This window comes from Grammomys surdaster, unplaced genomic scaffold, assembly GCF_004785775.1.
Source record: "Grammomys surdaster isolate TR1022 unplaced genomic scaffold, NIH_TR_1.0 125606, whole genome shotgun sequence".
Lineage (NCBI taxonomy): Eukaryota > Metazoa > Chordata > Mammalia > Rodentia > Muridae > Grammomys > Grammomys surdaster.
This window is the reverse complement of record NW_021620449.1, coordinates 1,119,014-1,128,608: the sequence shown is the minus strand read 5'-3', so window position 1 is coordinate 1,128,608 and position 9,595 is coordinate 1,119,014. Positions and strand designations below refer to the sequence as shown.

Sequence of the window (9,595 nt, the reverse complement as noted above, 5' to 3'; positions counted from 1 at the left end):
CAACTGTGTATACCACACAACTGTGTATACCACACAACTGTGTATACCATACAATTGGAGATATATATATATATACATATATATATATATATATATATATATATATGTATATATATATATAATAGCCCAATATACCGTACAACCATGTATACCACTCAACTGTATACTACACAACTGTATACTATACAACTGTATATTCTGCACAACCACGTATACTACACAACCATATATACCACACAACTGTATACTATACAACTGTATACTGTACAACTGTGTGTACTACACAACCATGTATAGTACATGACTGTACACTGCACAACTATACACTCTACAACTGTGTATACTACCCAACCATGTATACCACACAACTGTGTACTGCACAGCTATATACCATATAGCCATGTATACTGCCCAACCATGTATACCACACAACTGTGTACTGAGCAACTGTTACTTTTGTTGCTTTAAAGTTTTTTGTGGAAAATAATTTGGTTATTTATCTCATGACAAATATTCAAAAACCACATCCAGTGTGCGGGGAAGCTTTGCTGTTGGTTGCCGAGAAGCAGAATGACTTCCTTTGGCCGCATTGCGAGGGACACCTTGTTTTGCTTTCCACTTTCTCTTACACTTTGCAGACCTGTGACACTCATGCCACCTCTTTGTTTCCTGAGCCAATGGCTTTGTCCTGCTTACTCGTGACACTACACCAACTTACACTGCTGAATTATCTGATGTGAGCTCAAATTTGAGTTCTTGGGCTGATTCCAGTGTAGTCATCATGCCGTACTCTTTAAAGGGACATGACTACGTTCAGCTCATGAAACTCTTACTTAAGACTTCTGCATCCATATTCAAGAGAGAGCGGCCAGCGATTTTCCCTTCTCTGGCCTTGTTTGGTTCTGAAATCAGTGTTATAATAACCTCGTAAACCACGTTAGAGAATGTGGCTGCCTGTCCTCCTCGCCATACTTTCGTTTCCCAGAGAGGGTTTATATAATGTGGAAATTTTCTATTCCTTAAATATTGGGTAGAATTTACCTATGAAGTTGTCCAGCCTGGGTATTTTTGCCATGTACAAAAATTTAAATATTGATTTGGTTTCTAGAAGGATTAGAAGCAGCTCCCACTTTCTGCTTCCATCTGCTACAGTTGGGCTGCAGACACTCTGATGCTTTTGGTATCCACTTGTTTAGAAAAAGGTTGTCAAGCTTTCTGGTGAGAATTTGGTCATGGCAGTCTTTTCTTTCCTATGTGTTATGTTCCTCTTTTGGATATGGTGCCTTGATTCCTCCATTCTCTTCCATCTTAAAATTTGTTAGAGCTTATAAATTTTATTCTCTCTAATATGCACTCAGGATTTATTACCCTGACTTTGCAATTTCATGATGTCTGTTCTTATTTTTATTGTTACCATCTTCATGCCTTTTATGGATGGAAGTATCATTTTGTTTCCTGACTTTTTATTGACATGTATGTATGCGTATTCACGTATGTGTGTATGAGCATGTGCATGTGTGTGCATGCGTATATATGGAGTCTAGAGGATAGCCTAAAGGGGTATCACTCCTAAAGATTGCTTTTTCTTCAATTGACAAAGCTCCTCTTTCCCACTTTTAGCATTCCACCTCTGTTAGCTTTTGTAGTTTAGAAAATTTGCTCTATTTTATTATCCCTTGTATAGCTGTGTTGGATCTTTAGTGAAGCACATTTTAGTGAGATCTAAACTGAAATATTTTTACACTTCCTTCAAACAGCATGAGGTTCTCTGAACACCCAATGTCTATTTATAGATCGGCACTTTAGATATTTTATTAACAGATTTTAAAAGCACTATTGCTTTTTAAAAATAAGTAGCCAGCATTTGCTTGATTTAACTATGCATGTGTCCCTTTCCTTCCTCTCCTTTATTTGTTATTATTGCATGTGCATATGGTGTGTGAAGGTGGTATGTACGTGGACATCAGAAGACAACTTTTAGGGGCCAGTTTTCTTCATCCCCAGTGGGGTCTGAGGATTGAACCGATGTTGACAGGCTTCAAGGACAAATGCTTCTATTCATGGGTCCATCTCACTGGGCCTGCCACTCTCTTTGCTTTTCGTTTTTTGTTTTTGTTTTTGTCTCAGAGTGATTGCTTTGGTTGTTTTATTTTTAATTCCAGGTTAAGACTCTTCCTTCCTCCCTCCCTCCCTCCTTGCCTCCCTCCTTCCCTTCCTTCCTTCCCCTTCCTTCCTTCCTTCCTTGCTACTAAAGATGCCATTTTCCTGTTCTTTCACTTCAGCTATAATCTGTAAGAAGCTCTTCGTATAATCATCATTCCTCTGTGTAATCTGCCTTTTTAGTCTGCATCAATACCTGGCCGCCTTTGAAGTCTGGCTGCATCACAGAGATGCCTAGGTATGGTTCTGAGGAATGGTGTCTTCAATCAGTTCTGTAAGTTCTCGGTCAGAATATTCTCAAATGTTCTCCCACCCCTGTGTGTGCACTTTCGAGAGTGTCAGCGGGATGCATTTTGAAAGTACTCACTTTCCATTAATGCCTTTACTCTCATCTTCCAGGACCTTGTGACCCTGGGTGTTCAGTATTCCTTGGCTCTGTTCTAGATGCCATTTCTCTCTTCCACTGTGTCTAATTTCTGGTTCAATGTGACAATCCCATTTCTACTTTACAATATTCTAGAAGCTCTCTGGAGTTTTCTTCAGGTTTTTTTAGTTGATAATCTCTTATTCTTTTGTTACATTTTCTGGTTCACATTTAGCATTTTAAACATAAATGACTATATAATTCCATTTGGTTTTGATGTATATTCCTCTAAGGCCCTGATCCTAAAGTTGACTGATCCTGCTACCTCTCCTTGGAAGTAGCACATTTTCCTGTGTGGTGAAGTCTGAGTGTTAAATTGGGTTTGCTGAAAGTTTAGTGTGGAGAGTAAATTCTCCATTTACATTCTGTAGACGGGAGTTACCTATGTGTCTGCTGCACAGACTATGACCTGACCTCATTTACAGAGAACATGGATTTGGAGAATAAATTCAGGAAGGAAAGTTCTCTCTCTCTCTCTCTCTCTCTCTTACCCCCCTCCTTGTCTTCTTTCCCTCTCCTGTTCTGTCCTGTCTTGTCTTCCCTTTCTGTCCATCTCTTCTTTTTCCCTCCCTAATTGGTGACACTTTAGCATTTGTGATCTAGAAACAACATATACTAAAGACAAAAAAAGAATATGTTCAAAACCCAAATTTGCTTATTTTTCTTTCAGGGCAAAAGTTCTTCACCGAGTACAAACTGAGGAAGCACTGGGCTTTGTGACATCTCTGAGTGGATGTGACTGTTTCAGTCATTTTGGAAGAAAAGTTCTAAGAATGTGTATTGCTCATGTCTGGTACCCTTCTTTTCTTCCAGGAAAGCCATGATCAGTGTGATCATAGTGAAATACAGCTGTCGAGGGCTCCTGGGAACACCGTTATCTGGCATTTTGAGCAGGAACAGGCAGCTGGCTATTGCTTCTCCATTTCCTTCTTGCTTTGCCACTCGTGAAGCTGTTAGCAGTGAAGCTTAAGGCAGAGGCCAACACCATTCCTATCTATATCTGTGATAGACCCAGAAGAACTGAAACCAGAGACTAGAATTAAGACCTGCCCAAGACAACTTAGAAGAGTGGTGCTGTCTTAGCATAGGAGACATCAGTATGAACTGAATCATCTTTTAAGGTGGCTGGAGAGGCATTCCTCAAGAAATCTAGCATGACATTTGACTGGAAGGCATAACATGTACTTTCTGGACATGACGAAACACGTCTCTCAGAACTGGCTGTGAGCACTACAACAGAACTTCTGAAAGGCCACGCCTTCTCGCCATGATCAAGAGGACTTAAGGAAGCTGAAGCTCATCAGTATGCACCTCGGAGACTGGACGGATGAGGGGCTGAGATCAATGAAAAAAGTGTGGGACAAACAACTACCTAATTAATTCCTTTGTCTGCTAAGGCATTGTGAAAAAGCTATTTCTGATCAAAGAACTCATAAATATCCAAACCCTGTTGGAAACTTATAGCTCACTAAATTCTTTTTTTTTTTTAAAAGATTTTTATTTATTTTATATAAATGGCAGGTACACTGTAGCTGTCTTCAGACATACCACAAGAGGGCATTGGATCCCATTACAGATGGTTGTGAACCACCATGTGGTTGCTGGGAATTGAACTCAGGACCTTTGGAAGAGCAGTCAGTGCTCTTAACCACTGAGCCATCTCTCCAGCCCCACTAAATTCTTAAGGGAATCTCTCTCTATGATTTTTTTTAATCACTTCTCTTTTCCTTATTCCTTCTTTTAAGGAGAAGAATTGAGATGGGCTCCTTATATAGTTTAGGGGGCCTTGAATTTGTGATTCTCCTGTCTTTGCCTCCTGAGCATTGGGATTTCAGGTGTGTACTACCATGTCCAGCTCCACAGATTCCTTTTACTATGACTATGGCATTTCTCCTTAACACGGAATAGATAGACAATAGTCAACTTTATGCTTTGAGCATGTTTGTTCTTCATTCTCCATCTCTTTGGAATGTGCTATATGGAGATCTGTGTGTATATGTAGGACGTGAGAGAAATTAAATACTCCAATTCTATTTCTCAAATACCACGGATCTTCCATCCATTCAGGCTCAGCAGTCTAGGTGGCCTGAAATTCTGCATTTCTAACAAGGTCCCAAGTGATATGAGGCCTGCTAGTCCATGAGTGGGTAGACTGGCAGTGGAAGTCTTTGTCTCTGTCTCTCTGCCTTGAGGAGCATATGATGAATTTGTTACTAGAAACCTCCCTTCACAACGACAATTCCTAAGTCTAGATCTTTGCAACATGCAACTCTGTTAAGACCATTTGGTGAGAGAAGACTTCTTTGTGGTAAAGGGGAGTCCTAACTATCGAATGGACAAGTCTAACAGGCTAAGCAGCGATGATGGAGTCAGACCCGGATGGCTGAGACGCAGAGTGGGGTGATAGCATGTACTAGTTGTTCTGATGAACTATAGGGACATTTTCTGATGGGTCAGGTGTGGACGTGTGAGAAGAAAAGGGAGACAGAATAATACTGAGAACTTTGTCCTAATCAACTGGGCGAGAGATTTTCCTATTTCCTGAGCAGAGACAGGTGTGGGAAGAGTCCGAGTGGTTGGGTGGGTGGCTGAACAGACTGAAGAAAACTTGTGTATTTGTTAATTTCATGGTGCCTGTTCTGAAGCCTGAGTCTAGGGCAGAGCATGAGGTCCAGAAGGCCTTGTCCAAAGCCATGGAAAATCTGCATACTAAAAAAATGTAAATGGTTCATAAAGAAGACCAAGAAAACCCTGGGCATGGCTGAATAGAACTGGCCACTGGTGCAGGCAAGCTGTCTCAAATCTGTTTTGTCCTGAACAAAATGTCCATGCCCTTGGGCTGAGATTTAAGATGCTGAGGCATCTGAAGAATGGGGTGGTAGGTAGTGCCATGTAACAGTGCTTGAGCGAGATAACCATGCTGTGTAAAGGAGTCAGAAAAGCATCAGTTCTTTGTGGGGACCACTGAGCTCCAAGCTTGCTCTGTGCCCCAGCCAGCTTTCCCATCCTTTCTCTTAACAAACGGTCTCTGGTTCCATTGTAACTCTATGTCTCTGCTTAGTTCTTTGTTTGGAGACATAAGAATCCAGAATCCATCTCAAGGTACCCCAGGAGCCCTGATATCAGCCAATATCAATTCCGTATCCCAAAGACTGGGCTTTGTAGGCTCTAAGTATCTGGAGATAGGACAGAAGCCTTGCAAATATCAGATTAACAACTTAACACCATGCTGGACCACTGTACAGATGAAGCCGAGATAATAGCGGGTCAGTGCTGGGTAGGTTCGTAGCTTGACCAAGACTCCTTAATAAGGCAAACCTCTTGCCCTTTATTAAGAGATTTATTTTATTTTTATTTATGCATGTGCATGTATGTATGTGTACATACATGTGTACAGGCACCTTTGGAGAAGAGAGGAGGGTACTGGAACTCCTGGAGCTTGAGTTACAGGCAGTTGTGAACTGCCTGAGGGGCGCTGGACACTGAACTCTGGTCCTCCTCAAGAGCAGCAAGTGCTCTTAACCACTGAGGACTCTCTAGCCCACTTTGCCCACTCTTTAAACCTCATGTCTGTACCCTGGACTCCTGTGTCTGTTTCTTTTCTCACCGTGGCCACTTTTTTCACTCTGCTTTTCAGCACCATGCATCCATTGGGGTTAGGTGTGGCCAGCCTAGCCTATTGGGACTTCTAGTGACGTCAATATTTTCTTTTCAGACATGTGGTAGAAAGCAGCTACTCAGCACCTCTAGTTCACATGGTCTCAAAGTCCAGAGCAAGGCTCAGTGAGGCCCGGATGTCCAGTGCAGAGGCCTTCGGGTCTGCTGAAGAAGAGAACCCACAGATAGGTGACGACAGAGATCAGACCCACCATGAACACCTGGCTAGACATGCCGCACGAATGTGCAAATTTAATTATGTACCTTGTGGCTTAATCTTTGAGATGTTGAACTCTGGGGGGCTGCTGGCTAAATCCAGCTGATAGGCACGAGGTTCTAGACAGACCTGGGCCAGGATGACTCTGTCCAGTCCTGCCTGGCTGTCATTCCTCAGGTATAGCCCACTTTTTTTTTTAAACTGTGGATTTAATGTGGATTTCTGGACATTGATCTTAGGTCCTGTGCTTTCAAGGCAAGCACTGACTGGGCTATTTCCTATCCCCTGCAGTGTGTTTTGCATCTCTCCCCCCAACCCCCAAGACAGGGTTTCTCTGTGTAGCCCTAGATGTCCTGGAACTCACTCTGTAGACCAGGCTGGCCTTGAACTCAGAAATCTGCCTTCCTCTGCCTCTCAAGTGCTGGGATTAAAGGAGTGAGCCACCACTGCTCCCTGTGTTTTTCGTCTTAGTGGCCTCTTGAAAGGACTAGGCTGTGGATTGCAGTCCCCTCTCCTCTGACTGACACCCTGGCTCACCTGATAGATGTGGAGCAAAGAAAGGTATAAGTGGTCAGGTTCTCAGGTCTAATCTGAGTCAGAGGAGGAAAAGTTCATTCATAAAAGGGTTGTGAACAACAGCTAAGCATGTTTATGACCAGGCCTACTGTTCTTTCTAGAACACTGGGCTCTAGACCAAATCATATCCCAGAGCTATCTGAGAGTGAGAGGACCTGAGAGAAATGGACACAGCCCACTGTAGCCCCCAAGCACACCCATGCTCTGATTTCTGCAGAACTGTCTCCCACTCACCACTGTTGCTCCGTGTCCTGATGTCAGATCCATCTCCTGGCCCATCAGCCTCTTCAGGAACCTCTACGAGCTCTGAAGTCTTGGAGGAAACAGGAGATGGCATAGAAAGAGCCAGTGAGCCACATTGTATCCTGGGCCAGCTCAGTAGAACTTTAATGTCAGTACTGGATCTAAAGAGGGATTTGTGTGGCATTTGGGAACTTGCAGCTATTATGGTCCAGTTCACATGTTATGGGACATAAACCATCCGTGCATGCTCACACACTTCGTCACTGGTTTTTATTGAAATCATATTTAGCGCCATTTCTATGGTTCTTCCAGTAGATGACTTGACATCACCTTTTGAACTTCAAATGAGAATGACATCCTCTTCAGAGGGTCATCAGGATTTAGGTGTTTTAAAATGGATAAATTATAGGAGACTGGGAGATGGCTCAGTTGGGTACATGGTGGCTGTGCAAGCATTAGAGCCCAAGTTCCAACCCCCAGCACTTAGGCTAGGTGCAGGGGCCTAGGTGCTTATAACTCAGTGTGGGGGCTACTGAGACAAGCAGATCCCCTGAGCTTAGCCAGTGAGAGAATGACAAAGAATGATAGAGGAAGCTGCCTTACCTTGCCTTTGGCCTCAACATGCATGCACACACATGTGCATACCCCATATGAACATCTGCATACAATGTAACACATGCTCGGTGTCACAAGTACTATTCTAAGTGCCTTGATACTGTGTCCCCTGGAGCCAAACACTTTCATTTTACTATCAAATCTTTCAATGTTCACATGAAACGACCATTCAAGTATCCCTGACACAGCTGCTGTGCTGTGCTCTCATTAGGGCGGGGAGCCCCGTCCCCTTCCTCTTTGGTGCCCCCTACAGTGCCAGCAAACTACCCACTAGTACTCATCTTACCGAGTAGAGGACAGACCTAGCTGGCCTCAGTGTTATGCATAAGTTGGGGGAAATAATAGAAGTTGTTTTCATTCTTTTATGCTTGCCATTTTTCCCTTCTAGAGAGTTTATTCATGTAGACAATGAAACATGATGCTGATTCTTTTCTCATGGAAGTCAGTGGAAAGTCTGAAGGACAGAGCTTACAGTGAGTTTAAATATGGTTTCCTGGGGCTGGAGAGATGGTTCAGCAGTTAAGAGTGCTGGGTGCTCTCTCAGAGGACATGGGTTCAATTCCCAGAACCTACATGGCTGCTCATAGCAGTATGCAACTCCAGTTCCAGAGGAACTCACACCCTCATAAAGACATACATGCAGGCAAAACACCAATACACATGAAAATAAAAATAAATACTTTTTTTTTTTAAAAAGATGGCTTCTCAGAAATTGTGTGGCATTGGAGGACTTTTTTTTGTTGAGGTTGGGTAGCTAATGAGTTCGAAGGACCTGATTTTCCTCTCCTCTAATGCTGTAGTTACAGACACAGGACCTGTTCTAGCTTTTATGTGGGTTCTGGGGATCAAACTTTGATCTTTATGCTCGGCCTCTCAGCACTTAGCCAGCTTAGTCATCTCCTCAGGCCCCACCAGACCCTTCAGGGAACTGAAAATGAGGTCAATTACCGAAGTTCTGGGGGGTGAGTCAGACCCACTGCCGGAGCCGCCCTTCTTCGTTCTCTGGGCCAGGGATGTGCCGAATCGGAGGGCCTCATACACTGGGTCCACTTTGTTGCCACAAGCTGCAAATGAAGAAAAGACTCATCTTAGTCCAGCCGACCAGGGAAGCCAGATCTCTGCCGAAGAGCCTGGGGAACCGGATCGGGGGCTTCGTGTTCATGCTTTTCTAATGGACAAGGGCTCAAATCAAATGTACTTGCTCTTCCAGAAAACTTGATATGTCAACCAGAACGCTGCCCCCGAAGTCTTCCCGAGTGGTTGATTTCTCTCTTTCATTATTATTCCCACTACACTTTGAAGATTCTTCCCAGGGACCAGTTTGTTTCCTACAGTAAGAAGCTATGATCACCAAGAGACTTAAGTCTTGAGAGAAAAATTTTGAAGTAGGATGCAAGTGTTCTCAAAAGAACAGGAAATGACCCCCTCCTCAAACATTACGATTCTAATGAAAAGTTGTCTTTAGTTGATCATTGAGAGTTTTAAATCCATCCAGCTAAAAAGACCGTAGGTGTAGAGGGTTGCATGTACATAAAACAAAACAAAATGAAAATGCAACTAAGACAACAAATACAAGCCAATTCAAAAGAGAACATGAAAGAAAATATCCACACTACGTCTGTAGAGGGCACTTTCAGGTCTTCATTAAACTGTGTGTGTGTGTGTGTGTGTGTGTGTGTGTGTGTGTGTGTGTGTGTGTGTGT

The 9,595-nt window shown here is 43.1% G+C and overlaps 1 protein-coding gene across 3 annotated transcripts in view; it reads right to left on the bottom strand.

Moving 5' to 3' along the window:
• The window catches only part of Stac (SH3 and cysteine rich domain), a 125,941-nt gene that overhangs the window by 28,606 nt on the left and 87,740 nt on the right, over positions 1–9,595 (bottom strand). For all 3 annotated transcript variants that reach the window (XM_028787119.1, XM_028787121.1, XM_028787120.1), the window contains 2 exons: positions 8,841–8,956; positions 7,269–7,347 (listed from right to left, as the gene is read on the bottom strand). In XM_028787119.1, coding sequence (XP_028642952.1) covers positions 7,269–7,347; positions 8,841–8,956 — 195 coding nt within the window. The remainder of the gene's footprint in view (positions 1–7,268; positions 7,348–8,840; positions 8,957–9,595) is intronic.